This window comes from Raphanus sativus, chromosome 7, assembly GCF_000801105.2.
Source record: "Raphanus sativus cultivar WK10039 chromosome 7, ASM80110v3, whole genome shotgun sequence".
In the NCBI taxonomy this organism is placed as follows: Eukaryota; Viridiplantae; Streptophyta; class Magnoliopsida; order Brassicales; family Brassicaceae; genus Raphanus; species Raphanus sativus.
In genome coordinates, this window is record NC_079517.1 from 1123812 (window position 1) to 1140879 (window position 17068).

Below are 17068 nucleotides of genomic sequence, written 5' to 3' on the forward strand. Positions count from 1 at the left end.
TCGAAACGCTTGAAAAAAGAGTTTCCCGAACCTAGTTACTTTAAAAGGAAGATAAAAAAAAAACAAAACAGGAGGTGTCTGAAGGATACAAGCCGCAGATTTTTATAAACCCTAACTTTGAATCTCGACTCTCTCCCTCATTCGCCGCCGACGACAACAGCAACAATGGGTGCCAAGGCGAAGAAAGCTTTGAAGAAGAACATGAAGAAGATCTCTGCTTCCGCTGCTACTTCTTCCTCATCTCAGCTAGTTGTTCCCCAGAAACCCAAACCATCAGCCGACTTTTTGGTAATTTTCTCTTCGATGCTTTCACCTTACCTTTCAAATTCGTTTTCTATTACTTGAATCTCTGTGTTTGTGTCTGTAATAGCCACTAGAAGGCGGTCCAGCTCGAAAAGCTCCACTTACAAAACCTATCGAGAACAAATCCACGGTGCTATACATCGGTCGCCTCCCTCACGGTTTCTACGAGACTGAGATTGAAGGTTTATTTTCTTTTGTTTTAACTTGATTACAAGCTAAAATCGATTATTATGTTTAGTCACACACTTCTCAAGTGTTGTAATACTTTTGGTTTGTAGCTTTCTTCACCCAGTTTGGAACAGTGAAGAGAGTCAGAGTCGCACGAAACAAAAAGGTTATATATACATTCCTTATTTGTTTCTTTCTTTCTAGTCTCAAGAGGTTATATTATTAACAATCTTCCTTGTTACAAATTAGACGGGGAAATCAAAACATTTTGGATTCATTCAGTTTGAGGACCCTGAGGTATATATATACTTTTGAACCTTTGGAAAATGGTGAAACCCTGTGTGCTGTATATGCGTAATTCTTAAAATCTCTTTTTTTTTCATTTGGTTTTGGGTAGGTGGCGGAGATTGCAGCGGGTGCAATGAATGACTATCTGTTGCTCGAGCACATGCTTCAAGTCCGTGTTATTCCACCAGAGGATGTTAAACCTAATCTGTGAGTGTCTTCCTTCCTCTAATTAGTGTGTTTTCTTTGTGAATTGTTAGTTGGCATAACCAATTGTGTTAGGTTAGCTCTGCTTTACTCGGCTGAATAGCTCTCTTTCGAGTGATTTCTCTTGTGGTTTGTCTGATGCAAGCTTAGAAGCACAGTGTCTGTGGTTTGCAGGATAGAACATGTGAAGAATTGTCTTTGAGCATTTGTATTAATTATAATGTTTGTATGTCCTGAATGATTATGTATTTAGGTGGAAAGGTTTTAAGTGCCAGTACAAACCAGTTGATTGGGTTCAGATCGAGCGTAAACAACACAACAAGGTAAAAATCTTAATTCACTTTTCTTGTTCTCAATTCACCATAGAATTTAACTTTGATGATTTCTCCTCCTGTATTACAGGAAAGGACACTGGAAGAACATAGGAAAATGCTGAACAAGGTTGTGAAACGTGATCAGAAAAGGAGAAAGAGAATCGAAGCTGCTGGAATAGAATATCAATGCCCCGAGCTTGTAAGTATCCCGACTTCACAATTCTTCTACGTCCCCCTACATTATATAAATCTAAAAATAACTACTAAACTGCATGATCTTTTTGTTGTGTCTGCTTACAGGTTGGAAATACCCAGCCATTACCTAAGAAGATCAAGTTTAGTGAAGACTAGTTACCTGGTTTTGGATAAGCTTTTGTTTTTGTATGTGGTATCTGGTTTGTTGTACTTTTGACATCGGATCCAAAACTCAAACTTTGATTCCAATGAAAATTTTTATTTAAACGACAATCTCAAATCCTTTTTATAGCATCAATATACTTCAAGACTAGTGGTGGTAAATTCCGCATAGTAAAACCTCTCTTGCAATCTCTTATCGAAACCGTTGCAGTGAGAACAAAGTTTTCACCGTTCCCTACATCAATCTCGTACAACTCAGCAAACACCCGTCTAAACTCATCCTTGAGTTCTTGGTAGAACGTCTTGTCCGGAGGAATGACATTGACAACCAAAACCCCACAAGGAACAAGAACTGCCCTTGCAGCAAGCAGAACATCTCTAGCCACAAAATCCATCGGAGGAGCACTCACGCCGTGGATCGGATCAGTCGAGTCAAGATCAACCATCAGGACATCAAATTTGCCACCACCATCATATCTCTTCAAGAAGTCAATACCATCTCCAACGTGGACACTCGCAAACCTCTCTTCCAACCCAAAGTAACGCCTCGCGATGCTCAACACTTGAGGATCTATCTCCACACCTGTAACCTCAAACCCTAACTGTAGCTTCAAGAAACTAAGCAATCCACCACCTCCAACACCAATACACAACGCCTTCGGTGGTCTACTACGTTTCAGCTCAGAATCAATTAAGGAGAGACTCGCCACCATCGGTGCTAAGTAAGGATGCACAAGCTCCCTGAGCTGAAGCTTAAACTTAAACTCCTCTCCTCTTCCGCGGACGATCTTGACGTCGGATTGGACTAAGTTAGGCATCCTCTTAAACCTCAATCTCCTCCTGAACTCCCTCGTACCTTCCTCGATCTCAATCTCTACGTCTTCGATTAACATTTCACCTACGTAAGGCCCGACGGATCTCTCCAGCTCTACTCTGGATACAACGTTATCCTCGTAAATCAGAAACGGCACTTCTTCGTCTTTGGTTAGTGTTTTGGGTGAAAGAGCTACAACGAGAGGTTTCAGTCTCTGCTCGAGGATCTCGTCGTTGTCCTCGGCGGGGGAATCGGAGATAGCTTCGGGGTCGTCGCCGATCAGTATCAGACGAGAGATGTCGGGGAGGTTTAAGAGGAGCTGGAGATGGCCTGACTCGGTGGAGAAGATCCAGTCGGTTTCTCGGCGCTTGGGGACGAGCATGGCGGCGGCTCGGGGGGGAGATGAATGAATCGGCGAGTCGAGGACGGCGACTCGGAGGAGATGGGGCGGAGAAGTAGGGTTAGGGATTGTGAAGGAGATGAAGCGAGAAGGAGAGATGGTTTCGAAGATTCTCACATCAAGCGCCATTACTCTCATTTCGATTTTCACCATTTTCGATCTCTCGGAGCTTTTTGCTGATTCTGGTAAACCGGACTGAACCAAACCAGAACAAACCAGTCATGTGCCTTGCACCTTTTTTTCTTTTAATTATTCGCTAGATTTTGTTAGGCCCTTTCAAAACGCTGATTTTTTTTTTCTTTACAAGTTCTATATAAATGTGTCAAAATACAGACGTTATTTAATTCAATCAAAATTATAGATCTTTGGTTTATTACAGCCGATTTAATTTTAATCAAGCAAAACATATAATATTTATAATTATAATTTTCGTTAATTTTTACAAAATTTACACTTTATAAATATATTTTAATTTTAAAGACGTTTAATGCGTTAACAATTATAGAGATTTTTGTATAAATTATTTTCTAAAATTTTGAGGATATATAATGTTATAAATCTTTGTATGCAGATAATATTTTTCTTTTTGAATTTTTAAAATGGGCTGATTTACCGTTTTTACAGATAGAAAAACATTAAAAAAGATTATTTACTACGATTTTGGCTAGTCAACATAATAAATCAATAAAAGTTTAGACGGTTCTAGTCAATTCAATATAGTCAAACGCTATTATTCAATTAATTGTCGAATAATAATAAAAATTTTATTGTTTAAATCCAATAAAAAAATATGTTTTGAGTTTACTGCGGTCCGTTTGATTTAACTAAAACAAAAGAGAATGCTATATTTACGGTAGTCATTTTTGTTGATGAATTTCACAAAATTTCTACGTGTGATATTTCACTCCGTATATATGTAAAGATCTGAAATATATTTTATGCTTACAGATATATTCTCTGTATAAATTATCTATTAAAATCTCTGAGAAAATACTGATAAGGAAACAAATATCAATTAAATAAGGAAATATATATTAATTAGAAGAAAAAAATCTGAAGTGTATACTTTTTCTAATAGTATAAATTATGTTGGCAAACATGTAGAAGAAGAACCAAAAGCGCATTCTCCCTCCTCACAGTTATACTCCACGAATGGCGGATAATTCGTGGGGTGAAATTGTGGAAGAAGCAGTGAATGTGCTTGAATCCAGACAAGTCCTTCGATCTCTGAGACCCATTTCTATCTCTAAGCAAAACGATGAAGAAATAGTGAGAAGCAGAGGTAATGAAAGAGACGAGTACGAGGTGTTCGACGGTATGCGTCAATGGGATCGTACTTCAGTCGAGGTTTCTGTCTCCATACCCACATTTCATAAATGGCTTCACGATGTACCCAGCAACGGTACAAAGTTTCGGAGTTTCCAAAGTTGTGTTTTTTTCTTTCTCTTTTTCCTTTTTGAGTTGATTAGGCAATGGTATGGTTTTTTTTTGCACATTTACAGGAGAAGAGAGTGTTAGTGGAGATGCATTGGATGAAGGTGGATTCAAGAAGCTTCTTTTATTCTCTGGGAATGATTATTTGGGTTTGAGCTCTCATCCTACAATAGCAAACGCTGCTGCAAGCGTATGTTTCCAAAACGTTTTTCATGTTAACGAACTAAAGTGTGTATATAATTCTTCCACTGCCTTATGGTTTTAATCTTCAACGCAGGCAGTCCAAGAATATGGTATGGGACCTAAGGGTTCTGCGTTAATTTGTGGCTATACCACTTATCATCGTTTGCTTGAGTCAAGCTTGGCTGAACTGAAGAAAAAGGAGGTATAAAAGCAAAACATGAGTCCTATGTATTGATAAATATCTCAAGATGAAAGCAGATTGATGTGTCTTTTTATCTTTTTTCTTTAGGATTGTCTTGTTTGTCCTACTGGGTTTGCTGCCAATATGGCTGCAATGGTTGCAATCGGAAGTGTTGCTTCTCTTTTGGCTGCTAGTGGGAAACCTCTGATGAATGAAAAAGTGGCCATCTTTTCTGATGCACTCAATCATGCATCGATTATTGATGGTATCCGTCTTGCTGAACGACAAGGAAATGTTGAAGTTTTTGTTTATCGACACTGTGATATGTATCACCTTAATTCCTTAATGTAAGTCCTTCACGTCCCCCAACTTTTTCCTTGATATCTAGTTTGCCATTTATTTATATAATTTTTGGACAGATCAAGTTGCAAAATGAAGAGGAAGGTCGTGGTGACTGATAGGTCAGTCACGTTTGCTACTTACTTACTGCTCCTGTTCTATTTATATAAGTTATAAGCTGTAGTACTTTAATGTTCCGGTCTGAACATAGTTCTGTCCCTTTTGCTTTTCATTCACATTTCGCTATATATAGATGCTATCTAGAAGGGCTAAACCTTAATTCAATATGCTAATCAATACCTCTGGTCGTTTGAGGATATGGACATATGAAATGAAGTTGTAATAGTTGGTTATCCTTTTTTTTTACAGCTTATTTAGTATGGACGGTGACTTTGCACCAATGGAAGAGCTCTCTCAGCTTCGGAAGAAGCATGGCTTCTTACTAGTCATTGATGATGTAAGTTGGTTAAATGTTCACGTTAAAATTTTGAAACTCCTTTTTTCCTAAAGAAATAAATATGAGTTGATCAATCAGGCACATGGAACATTTGTTTGTGGAGAAAATGGTGGTGGCGTCGCCGAGCAGTTTAACTGTGAATCCGATGTAGATTTATGTGTGGGCACACTGAGTAAGGCAGCAGGGTGTCTTGGCGGATTCATAGCTTGCAGGTACACATACCTAACCCATATGATCTGAAATTCGTAAAACCAAGAGTTTGTTTTAACGTAGTTGAGGTCTCTAAGGTTCGTGAAAGCTTATGAAAAACTAGACTAGTAATAGTTTGTAACAGCTTAATTTTTTTTTTGGAAACAGCAAAAAGTGGAAGCAACTGATCCAATCGAGAGGACGTTCATTCATATTCTCAACAGCAATACCTATCCCTATGGTTGCAGCTGCTTATGCTGCCGTTGTAGTGGCGAGGAAAGAGGGATGGAGAAGAAAGGCAATATGGGAGAGGGTGAAAGAGTTCGAGGCATTATCTGGAGTTCAAATCTCAAGCCCCATTATCTCACTTGTTGTCGGCAATCAAGAGAAAGCCCTTCAAGGGAGCCGGTTCACACACATATCCCTCTCATTCCCTTCTTCTTTACGCACGCACACACACACTTTGTATAGCTGATTGAATTTTGTACACTGTTTAGGTATCTACTGAAGTCAGGCTTCCATGTAATGGCAATACGACCACCCACTGTGCCACCCAATTCTTGCAGGTAAACAAACAGAGAAACTTCATACTTTTCCTTATGAAGCTAAACTATAATTATCATATGAATCTCAATGAAGCTTATTTTTTGTTTGTTTGTTTGTTCAGGTTAAGGGTGACATTGAGTGCAACACATACAACAGAGGATGTGAAGAAACTCATCACTGCGCTTTCTTCTTGTTTGGATTTTAACAAAATCGCTCACATTCCCTCCTCTCTGTCTCCCAGACTCTAGAAACTTTTTGATACGTGAAACGTATCTCTTGGATCAAAACAGTAACAAAACAAAGGAAACAAACGTAGATTGATGATAAGAACTGTATTCAACCTTGAGAGAATTATTAATGGAGTCTCTCACCTCCCCCTCTTGTGATCTAATCTCTAGATAACCCTAACTCTCTCCCCTCTCACTGCTTAAATAGTAAAGGTCCCTCTTCAGTCACACACTCTGCGTGAAGCCTTCCTCCCCACGTGCCTCCTCACGTGATGTGTTTATTATGCATAAAGAAATATTCACATGGATAAGATAGCATCCGTGTACAGCTGTATGAGCATACGTAACAATACCGCCGCCTTTGAAATCAACCTTGTCCTCAAGGTTGAAAATAGAAACTGACATCTCCTCTTGCTGAGAGATTGGTACCTCTATGCAAGCTAACCTTGTCCCCGTTGTTAAAAACAACTTCCAATCTGCTGTAAACCTGAAGCTTGAAGCTGCCTTTGTCACCTTGGCACCGGTGAAGAGTTTAAGGAATTGTTGTGGTCTTGGTGATTCATTGCCAGTCTGATATTCCTCCCAATCCACTAAGCTACCAAACGTTTCTGGTTTATCTGCAATGCCCAACAATTCTGGTGGTCTTGGTGAGTGCAACATCACATATGTCAAGTGAAACCGAACAACAACAGTGAAAGCAGACACGGAAGTCAGATAATGTCGTCTCCTGAGCTTGATAATCCTGGCTCCCTTAGATACAGCCACTAACTTGCTCAAGAAATCACTCAGGTAACCATCTAGAACTCCATTTGATAATTCCTCAAATTCCTTCCACTCACCAACATAAGCTACTATTCCTGGTTCCCACACACGGTTCTTTAGCTCAAAACAATGTGTTGCCGTCATACTCTTCTTCACGAGTTCTAAAACTATGATATCATTAATTTCCCTCACCAAAAGCACTGAACCCAGCAAGCCACAGAACTTCCCAATGGTTGTTTGTGTCTTTATCACACTGTCTTGAGCTCTTTTCTGCAGGATGTGGGTGACCCTCTTTAGCTCTTGGTTCATATCCGCTTCTGTAGCTGTTAGAAGTGCACAGACATTAGACTCTGAAATCCTCTTCGCAAATGGTAGCGTCTGAATTCTTGTGAACTTCACCTGCTCCTGCCAATTCACTTTTAGGGTCATTAAAGTATCAAGCCACTGTAGTACCAGACCTATACGTGTGATGTCCAACTTCCGAGGCAAGACACTGGCACTCATATTGAAGACTATCCAAGTGAGCTCTAGAGTCTTGTGATTGGGTTTTCCTCCTTCATCGCCACTCTTCCTTTCACATTCTGTACCATCCCTTTCAACCAGAAACACTTGCAAAGAGAGCTCCATTTTACCTAGTTTATACTTCCATCTCCTCGTCTTATCATGCTTCACACTTCTTGTGTTTCGCTTACCATGATCCTTGAATGGCCTCACTGTTTTACCCAGCAAGAAAATCTCACCACAGCCCATATATATGTACTTCAATTTGGCCCTATTTCTCAGCACCACAGCCAACAACAACTTCCAAAAAGAACCATTTATTTGCATCAATTTTCTGCTCTCCAAGTAGACTTTGTTATAGAGCTTTTTCATACACCATCGACTGAACTTCTTTCTCTTCAGTTCCAGTAAAAGTTCAAGCTTTAAGTCCCACAAAACAGTAACATAGCTACCTGAAAATCTCTTCTTAATCTGATTATTGAGCTTGGCATTCTTCATTCTCCCTTTCTTCTTCTTTATAAATCTCAGCAGCCACTTTTTGTTGGACACCTGACTCACGTAGAGATTCCTCCTTGCTTTCCTTGTCATCGTACCAGCTAGCAACTTCTTAATCTTCATCACAACACCATCTAGCTCAATCCATTCCTTATGATTTTTCTGCTTGAACTTATGTTTCTGCCATTTTGCCAGCTTCTTACAGGTTGCTTTAGGCCTCCCTGACAGCTTTGAAGACCCCCACCCATGCATGATTACCTTCCTCACAACCGTCATTTTTGTTTTCCACAAGCTGATAATGCAATCAACATGCTTGACACACTTGCTCTTATTCTTCTCAGGCTTTGTAACATGCAGCCGCATCCTCCTCCCTGGCACTTGGACGATGTGTATTCTGATCTCCACACTTTTCTTGTTCCATCTCTTAGATGTATCTTTCCTCTCTTGGTAGTACCAACATCTGATCATGTGTCTCAGCAAAGCTATCCCAGCTTCCTTGCATCGCTTTGTCCTTTCATAAGTCCCACAGTTTTTCTCTGCATTCTCTGTCATTTTCTTCCTGTTCCTCTTCTTTGTTCTGAACATGAGCAGCCATTTTCTGTCCACCTTTTGGCGAGTGTGCACCCAGTGACAGCGCCCTTTACTCCACTCCAACCAACTCTTCCTTTGACTCTTGGTTGTGTTCTCCATCTGTATCCCCAACATGTCTGAATTATCACTCTCTTCATTGTTCAAAATCTCTGCCAACTGATCCTCAATATTAGGAAAGAGCCTTTTCCATCTCTTCTTCTTCTTTGCTACTTTTTTTCTTCTCTTGGGTATTTGATCGAACACTTGGCAGGCACAACCATCCATCTCTGTCTCTGAGCTATTGTCCTGTTCGAGCAAAAGGCTTTCGCTCTCTGGATCATCCTTATCCAGTACCGACACTGGACAGTCCAAAATCAACGCATCCTTCTTCACCTCTGGCATCAGTTGATTTGAGTACACAATCAGATCGTCTTTCTTTTCCGATACAGTCACCGGTGGAGCCGACTCGAAACTCACAAATCCTTCGACGGAGCTCAGGGTCTGATTCGAACCTCCAGCGGCCTTCATCTCTTCTTCCCGTTGTTTCTTCGCCTCATCTTCTTCTTTCCACTTTCGTTGAAGATCATCCAGAAGAATTCTCATCTGTTTGATATGGTCCAACAAGCTAGGCTGCTTCGCTTCCACCACTCTCGTGCTGAACCGTCGGATCAGCCTAACTTTCAGATCTTCCCAGCTATCAAACCCAGATTTCGACAACTCATCGCAGTACCATGTGTGTGCTTCACCGTCAATGAAACCATACGTAAACTGCCTTGTCTCAAACTCTGAAAGACTTTGATCAGCAATAAACGCATCCATCCATGAAACCCACTCCTCCGGTTCTTCACCGTAGAAGATCGGAATCTCCATCGTCCCCATGGCTCGTAACTGAGCTCTGATACCACTTGATACGTGAAACGTATCTCTTGGATCAAAACAGTAACAAAACAAAGGAAACAAACGTAGATTGATGATAAGAACTGTATTCAACCTTGAGAGAATTATTAATGGAGTCTCTCACCTCCCCCTCTTGTGATCTAATCTCTAGATAACCCTAACTCTCTCCCCTCTCACTGCTTAAATAGTAAAGGTCCCTCTTCAGTCACACACTCTGCGTGAAGCCTTCCTCCCCACGTGCCTCCTCACGTGATGTGTTTATTATGCATAAAGAAATATTCACATGGATAAGATAGCATCCGTGTACAGCTGTATGAGCATACGTAACACTTTTTACTGTCTCTATGATTTGATCACTTGAAATGGTGACTTTTCCATGTAATGATGTAAAAGCCCTACTCTGGAAAATGTGCAATGCATTTTAACATCTTTAGATGTGATGGTCTCCCTCCCAGTGTAAAACAGAACACCAAAGGAGTTGAAAAAAAACAACGTGGGTCAATATTAAATTGGGCCAACAATAACAAGTGGAAATATCACAGGCCCAGACGCGTGAAGAAGATAAAAAAAACAAATATTCTTTTTCACAGAAATAAAAAATAAATATATATACTTCGAAACTTTTCCTTTAAAAGTATATACTTTTGGGAAATTGCTAAGTAATGTTATTCATTAAGATCTAATTGTGATCATTAGTGTCACAAGTTTATTTTATTGGAGTAGCTACAAAAAAATAGTCCATCAAAGAATCTAAAACTATATGTCATCAACTTTCAAACGCTGAACTATATTGATAAGTTTTCTTGACTTTTATTTTCAGTTTTAATGATAGTAATGATGTAAAGACTAAATTAATCAGAACCGATGTTTTTTCCATTTTTTCTTTTGTATTTCTCATTCCTTCCAATCATGTTTTCTCACATATCATCTTTTGTAATGTAAAATACGATAAATATTTGTAAATTTAAAACGTAGAAAATATATGATAAGTATTCACGTAGACACTAATATGAATAGAATTACATAATGACTTGCTGATTTAACTTATTATACTTATACAAAACATGAAAATTATATAGTAGTATATATATAGAAATAATATTACAAATATTTGACACATTTACATAAGACTTTCAAAGGAAAAAAAACTCGCGTTTTCAAAACACGAAATAAAATCTAATATATAACTTAAATATAAGAAACATGTAATTTTTTTTATTTTTGTGTGAGAAAAATCTCTATAAATAATAAGATAAGAAATTAAAAAAGGAAAAAAGATTTAGAAAAAAAAAAGAAATAAAAGATTAAACTTTTTTAAAATAAAAGATTAAACTAACGGTAACAAAAATTAAAAAGTTGCCGTTGCTTTAAAAATGATGACCGTTGTTGTAATAAAGATCTCTTCCTCCTATGCGTCGAGAGAGTTAATGTTCTTCTGAATCACCCCGCTCCTTCGTTTACTTCCGCTATAAATAGCATCTCTCTCTCTCGATTCCATTATATTTCAAAGTCGCTTTGTAGTTAATCAAGTTTTTCTTTCTTCGAATCTTTAGCAGAAAGCGATGCTTCTCTCTCTCTACTTTGTCAGCCCAAACAACATTGGCGTCGATCTCTCCTTCCTTCAGTCCAGGTACTGCTACTTTTCTTTTCGGTTATTATTACAATCTGGGATTGGTTTGTCACTATGTCAGTTTGTCTTTTGCCACGTAGTTTGTCTGATTTTGAGATTGTTTAGTTGTGGTTTTACAATCATGCTCTGTATTTAATAAGTAAGGTTGGTTTCCCTGTTTGTTGTGCCAAAGTACGTACGTACGTAGTCTCTGACTTGAGATTTATTTGGTTCTCTGTTTCGAAAATGAGATTAGAATAACCTCTCATACTGGATACCCTTTACTTATATATATGTCCCTTAAAAATTTATTTTCTAATATTACAGCAAGGAGGAAAAAAGATTCAACCAGCTCTGACGTTTCAAACAAAAAACGCTCCATGAATCGTAGTCTGATGATCTTACGTCAAAAAGTGGCAACGTGCTTGTGAAAGTGAGATTTATTTGGTTCTCTGTTTCGTAGTCTCTGACTTGAGATTTATTTGGTTCTCTGTTTCGAAAATGAGATTAGAATAACCTCTCATACTGGATACCCTTTACTTATATATATGTCCCTTAAAAATTTATTTTCTAATATTACAGCAAGGAGGAAAAAAGATTCAACCAGCTCTGACGTTTCAAACAAAAAACGCTCCATGAATCGTAGTCTGATGATCTTACGTCAAAAAGTGGCAACGTGCTTGTGAAAGTGCTTTGACCAGGTCGTCGTGTCAAGTAAAAGACATCATCAACACACAAGGTGTGTTTAGTTTTTTTAGCCTTCACATTATTATATGTGTTTATATTAATATAATAATGATGTAGTTGTTTTCAGTTATACTGATTTTTTTTTAATACTGATTCTTTTTATATTATCAAAAACTTGATAATAAAATTTCATGCCTTCTAGGTTGCCAATATTGGATCACTGATAAATTGGGTCTATCGATTTCGTCTCGCCAAGTCATGTCATCACCGTGGCTTTTGCTCCATCCGAAATTGATTTGCAAGGTATGATCTTTTCTTTTTTGTCAAAAACCTTTTTTCACAACAATTTTTTTTGTAAAAAAACTTTCAAAATATTTAGGTGGAAAATTATGTATTACTTGACTGATAGTGAAAACTTAATGTGTAATTTGTGAAAATAATTTTGAACATTACATCCGGCCATTAATTGATTTAGTGATTGTTGGAGATTGTATAATTCTAGTATATATCTATTTTGTAATGTAAAGTACGATAAAGATTTGTAAATTTGGTATAAAATTTACTACTTTGTGAAATTAATTAAAAATGTATTATCGTATTTGTATAAAATGGTAATCAATCCCAATCAAGAAACTTCAACTTTATACCAAATGAAAATGGAGTGTATTTTAGAATCTTTTCTAAAAACAAATAATTTTAGAAGTCAAAGATACACATTTTTTTTTCACAATTTCACATACGTTGTTATACTATGCTTTCTAAAAAGTTCAAAACATAAACTCTGAGATTTTTGACATATTTTTAGAAACTAAAGATACACATAATCTCATGCGTTACACTAAGTTTTCTAATTATTATAACATTTATAAATACGCAGAGTACACACTTGTTGATCCAAACAGTTCTTCTTGATCATCGATCCAACTCCTCCATTAGATTTAAGTTCAGCTGAAGAAAAGCGCGCCAAAATGTTTGATCTCTTCTTACTTTTCATAACCGTTTTTGTTTATACAGTCACGCGAATACGTCACAAGTCGAAGAAGCGCGTGAACCTCCCACCGGGCCCACCGGGCTGGCCGGTAGTCGGTAATCTGTTTCAGTTCGCGCGCTCCGGTAAGCAGTTTTTCGAATACGTAGACGAGATGAAAAAAACCTACGGCCCGATTCTCACGCTCAAGATGGGAATCCGAACCATGATCATCATCTCCGACGCGAATCTCGCGCACCAGGCCTTGATCGAGCGCGGGGCCCAATTCGCAACCCGGCCCGTCGAAACTCCGACCCGGAAAATCTTCAGCTCGAGCGATATCACCGTCCATTCCGCCATGTACGGTCCCGTGTGGAGATCCTTGAGACGCAACATGGTTCAGAACGTGCTGAGCTCGAATCGGCTGAAGGAGTTCGCCTCCGTGAGAAGATCCGCCGTCGATAAGCTCGTGGAGAGGATCAAATCGGAGGCCGAGGAGCACGGCGGACTCGTCTGGGTGCTGAGGAACGCTAGATTCGCCGCGTTCTGCATCTTGCTCGATATGTGTTTCGGAGTCGAGATGGACGAAGAATCGATCGAGAAGATGGATCGGATGATGACGGAGATCTTAATCGCCGTCGATCCACGGATCCACGATTACCTCCCGATCCTAACGCCGTTCCACTCCAAGGAGAGAAAGCTCGCTCTCGAACTTCGCCGGAAACTGGTGGAGTTCGTAATCGAGTTCATCAAGAAGCGGCGATCGAAAATTCAGAATCCCAATGAAACGGCGTCGTCTTTCGCTTACCTCGATACGTTATTCAATCTCAGAATCGATGGAAGGGAAACGACGCCGTCCGACGAGGATCTTGTGACTCTATGCTCTGAGTTTCTCAACGCGGGGACTGATACTACCGGGACGGCGATCGAGTGGGGAATCGCGCAGCTGATCACTAATCCGAAGATTCAATCTCGTCTCTACGATGAGATAAAATCAACGGTGGGAGATCGAACCGTCGATGAGAAGGACCTGGACAGTATGGTCTTTTTACAAGCTTTCGTCAAGGAGATTCTCCGTAAACACCCGCCCACGTATTTCACGTTAACTCACGGCGTTACGGAGCCGACGACTCTCTCCGGCTACGACATTCCCGTGGGAGCCAACGTGGAGTTCTATCTTCCCGGTATGAGTGAAGACCCGAACATCTGGTCTAAACCGGATAAATTCGATCCGGACCGGTTTATAACGGGGGGAGAAGACGCGGATTTAACCGGCGTAGCGGGAGTGAAGATGATGCCGTTCGGAATCGGCCGTCGGATCTGCCCGGGGCTTGGGATGGCGATCGTACACGTGGAGCTAATGATGGCGAGGATGGTTCAAGAGTTCGAGTGGAGCACAAACCCAACGGAGAGTGGAGTTGATTTCTCCGGAAAGTTAGTGTTCGCGGTGGTGATGAAGAATCCTTTGAGAGCCATGGTCAAAGCTAGGGTTTAAGACAAGTCAATGACTTGACGTGGTTTCGTTATACCTTCGATGACTTGCACACCAAGTCTGTCTAAACTTCCTTTTTTTATCGTTAAGTAATTTCCTTTTTTAATTAAACCTGGATAATTAAGTAAACCGAAGAGCCGAAGCAGCTTAAATTAATATAAACCTAGAACAAATACTACTACGTTTTAACTGAACCAAATAAATATAGCTCGAGTGAACCGGTCATGTTTTCAGGTGGTTATCACTTATCAGTAATTAGCTCCTAAAAAGGAAAGTTTAGGTAATTAGTCATCTAATTACGGATCAGCGGATGATTAATAAAAAAGGAAAGAAACGAGAGTTCATCGAAGCCTGCCTATAAATACAGATACTGTACATTGGCCAACACGCAGAACAAGAGTTCCATCGTCTCTCTGTGTTTGTGAAATAGAACACAATGGGAGGCTTGAAGAGGAAGATACCGACTGATGAGAAGATAGAGAAGAAAGAATCAAAATCGGTAGCTTTCTCCAAGCGCCGTAGAGGTCTTTACAGCAAAGCATCACAGCTTTGTGTTCTCTCCCGTGCTCAAGTTGCTATCTTAGCAACTCCGCCTTGTTCCAAATCCAACGTCTCCTTCTTCTCTTTCGGCCACTCTTCCGTTGATAGCGTCGTCTCTGCTTTCCTTAAGAATCAGTATCCTCGGGAAGATCATCTAGGGTCAGAGTTTTGGTGGGAAGATGAGCGTCTTGCCGAGTCAGAGGATCCCACGGAGTTGAGTGAGGCGGTGGACTCTATTTCGAGGATGATGCAGAATCTAAAAGGGTTACGTTCAAAGGCCTTAGCAAATCGTGAGGATGCAAAGAAGAAGAAGAAGGAAGTTGTTCGTGATCAGAGTCAAACCCTAAATCTTCAGTCCACTTGTGCAAGTAGTAGCTGCATTCATGAGGATCCACCTGAGAATCTCCCGGGGCTTGTCAAGAAAATTAAAGAGGAGGATCAGAAAGTAGCAGTTTCTGACAAGAACAACAACAACAAGGAGCTTGATGGAAACCAAACCCTAGGTTTTCAGTCTTCTTTTGCAAGTATTTGCATTCAAGATGTTTCACCTGAGAACGTGGAGGGAGTTGTCAATAGCAGTGAACAGAAGGATCAGATTGTAGTGAGTTCTGACAGCGTCAACAACAACGGTTTACTTGGAAACTTGGATGGGTTTGATCAAGTGCTTAGTCTTGATGATGACTTCATTGATTTCCAAGGGCTTGTCGAGAACTGTAAAGAGGAGGATCACTTGGTTGACGAAAACAAGAATGTCATTAAACATGGAACTCATCAAGATCTTGATGGAAACCAAACCACAGGGTTTCAGTCGTCTGCTGCAAGTCTTTGTACTCAAGATGTTTCACCTGAGAGTTTGGAGGGGAGTGAACACAAGGATCAGATTTTAGCGAGTTCTGACAGCAACAACGGTTTACTTGGAAACATGGATGGGTTTAATCAAGTGCTTAGTTTTGCTGATGACGACTTCATTGATTTTGAGATGGACTCTGAAGGTCTTATAACTACAAACTTCGATATGAGTGTTGCCTCAACGAATGGATATTCATGCACTGGTTCTGGTTCTGAAGATGGAGCAATGATGGTGATTCCAAGTGATTCTGTTAAGGATAATCAGATGGTAGCGGTTTCTGACAGCAACAATGCTTTACCAAGAAACTTATATGGGTGCAATCAAGAGTTTGATATTGACCAAATCTTTGATTTCGTGAAGAGTACTGAAGATCTATCCTTGAACTACATTGATGTTACTCCATGATCTCCTACCTTATAGAAAATTGAACATTCGCCTATAGCATCATTTGATAGAAAATTGTAACATTCCTATTTTGGAAAATTCTTTAAAACTCCTTAAAACAATTGCCACCTTTTAATTGATTTAGTTTTTATTTCAAGATTAAAGTTAAAATTTTCTACTCAACTAAATTATAATACTATTATTTTCTTTGTTTGAGAACGCTTTCTCGTTGATAATGATGCTAGATTAGTAGATTATATATAGTGAACGTATGTACTACTACAGATTTCTTTTTCTTATAAGGTTTCAAAATTTAAAAGCCTGTTCTTGTACATTTTAAAAATTTGAAAGAAGTGCTTCGTTCTTCAATTAAAAACTTCATTACTACAGTCAAATTCAACATAAATATATCCAAGTGTACAATTTTTTTAGTGCAATACTGAAAGCGTTCAAAACCGGTTAACAGTTTTCAAGAAATGAAATATTCACAGAATATTCTTGTTAATGGTCATACAAACAGCATTTAAGAAATAATTGAATCTAAAATATTAGTAGGTGACTTAGGGCATAACTGATTTCTCATATAGAACATGTAAATACAGCTTTTGCAGTTATTAACATTTTGTAAAATCACAAAAATACTATAAATCGCTTAAATTATTCTAAACCATTTAAATTCAAAAACTAGTCATATATAACATTTTAGTTTGCGGACGGTTGAGAGAATGAAACAATAAATATATATATATATATATATAATAAAATTTTAAATTGAAATAGTTGAAATACTAATATATATTATATTATAATTTATATTATAAAACTTGAAAGCAAAAATATTTTCTATAAGTTTTAGAAAATTTAAGTATAATTTTATATTTATTATAATAATATAAATTTTAATATTTAA

General features: G+C 38.8%; 5 protein-coding genes across 8 annotated transcripts; 4 read left to right on the forward strand and 1 right to left on the reverse strand.

The window, feature by feature from the left end:
- Positions 1–32: 32 nt before the first annotated feature.
- On the forward strand, positions 33–1745 carry LOC108814254 (uncharacterized RNA-binding protein C1827.05c). The gene is made up of 8 exons (XM_018586787.2): positions 33–288; positions 371–485; positions 582–637; positions 721–768; positions 869–966; positions 1217–1286; positions 1366–1476; positions 1578–1745. The coding sequence occupies exons 1-8, from the start codon at positions 166–168 to the stop codon at positions 1626–1628; spliced, it is 672 nt and encodes a 223-aa protein (XP_018442289.1). The 5' UTR covers positions 33–165; the 3' UTR covers positions 1629–1745.
- LOC108817434 (uncharacterized) lies at positions 1694–3048 on the reverse strand. Its single transcript, XM_018590113.2, has one exon. The coding sequence runs from the start codon at positions 2999–3001 to the stop codon at positions 1748–1750; it is 1254 nt and encodes a 417-aa protein (XP_018445615.1). The 5' UTR covers positions 3002–3048; the 3' UTR covers positions 1694–1747.
- Positions 3049–3925: 877 nt separating this feature from the next.
- Positions 3926–10088, forward strand: LOC108817304 (8-amino-7-oxononanoate synthase). 3 transcript variants are annotated; one of them, XM_056990451.1, is made up of 11 exons: positions 3926–4250; positions 4351–4472; positions 4560–4667; positions 4755–4993; positions 5066–5107; positions 5355–5442; positions 5521–5654; positions 5800–6039; positions 6129–6197; positions 6299–6427; positions 9958–10088. In XM_056990451.1, exons 1-10 carry the CDS (start codon positions 4001–4003, stop codon positions 6423–6425), a joined length of 1419 nt encoding a protein of 472 aa, XP_056846431.1. In that variant the 5' UTR covers positions 3926–4000; the 3' UTR covers positions 6426–6427; positions 9958–10088. The 3 variants fall into 3 exon arrangements, with proteins under 3 accessions (XP_056846431.1, XP_056846430.1, XP_056846432.1); XM_056990450.1 differs by lacking the exon at positions 9958–10088 and having other exon boundaries at positions 3927–4250; positions 6299–6568; XM_056990452.1 differs by lacking the exons at positions 3926–4250; positions 9958–10088 and having other exon boundaries at positions 4564–4667; positions 6299–6568.
- A 970-nt stretch (positions 10089–11058) lies between these two features.
- LOC108817303 (cytochrome P450 77A4) lies at positions 11059–14565 on the forward strand. 2 transcript variants are annotated; one of them, XM_018589959.2, is made up of 5 exons: positions 11059–11259; positions 11566–11671; positions 11821–11977; positions 12128–12228; positions 12803–14565. In XM_018589959.2, the coding sequence occupies exon 5, from the start codon at positions 12894–12896 to the stop codon at positions 14385–14387; it is 1494 nt and encodes a 497-aa protein (XP_018445461.1). In that variant the 5' UTR covers positions 11059–11259; positions 11566–11671; positions 11821–11977; positions 12128–12228; positions 12803–12893; the 3' UTR covers positions 14388–14565. The 2 variants fall into 2 exon arrangements, with proteins under 2 accessions (XP_018445461.1, XP_056847270.1); XM_056991290.1 differs by having other exon boundaries at positions 11062–11259; positions 12940–14565.
- A 97-nt stretch (positions 14566–14662) lies between these two features.
- On the forward strand, positions 14663–16282 carry LOC108815111 (agamous-like MADS-box protein AGL97). The gene has a single exon (XM_018587770.2). The coding sequence runs from the start codon at positions 14821–14823 to the stop codon at positions 16177–16179; it is 1359 nt and encodes a 452-aa protein (XP_018443272.2). The 5' UTR covers positions 14663–14820; the 3' UTR covers positions 16180–16282.
- Positions 16283–17068: the final 786 nt, after the last annotated feature.

Bases quoted from the DNA above. Each gene is read 5' to 3' on its own strand.
- LOC108814254 (XM_018586787.2), top strand. From the start codon at position 166: ATGGGTGCCAAGGCGAAGAAAGCTTTGAAGAAGAACATGAAGAAGATC. The intron at 638-720 runs GTTATATATACA...GTTACAAATTAG, and splicing joins GAGTCGCACGAAACAAAAAG to ACGGGGAAATCAAAACATTT. The intron at 1,287-1,365 runs GTAAAAATCTTA...CCTGTATTACAG, and splicing joins AGCGTAAACAACACAACAAG to GAAAGGACACTGGAAGAACA.
- LOC108817434 (XM_018590113.2), bottom strand. From the start codon at position 3,001: ATGGTGAAAATCGAAATGAGAGTAATGGCGCTTGATGTGAGAATCTTC.
- LOC108817304 (XM_056990451.1), top strand. From the start codon at position 4,001: ATGGCGGATAATTCGTGGGGTGAAATTGTGGAAGAAGCAGTGAATGTG. The intron at 4,473-4,559 runs GTATGTTTCCAA...TCTTCAACGCAG, and splicing joins TAGCAAACGCTGCTGCAAGC to GCAGTCCAAGAATATGGTAT. The intron at 5,443-5,520 runs GTAAGTTGGTTA...TTGATCAATCAG, and splicing joins TCTTACTAGTCATTGATGAT to GCACATGGAACATTTGTTTG.
- LOC108817303 (XM_018589959.2), top strand. From the start codon at position 12,894: ATGTTTGATCTCTTCTTACTTTTCATAACCGTTTTTGTTTATACAGTC.
- LOC108815111 (XM_018587770.2), top strand. From the start codon at position 14,821: ATGGGAGGCTTGAAGAGGAAGATACCGACTGATGAGAAGATAGAGAAG.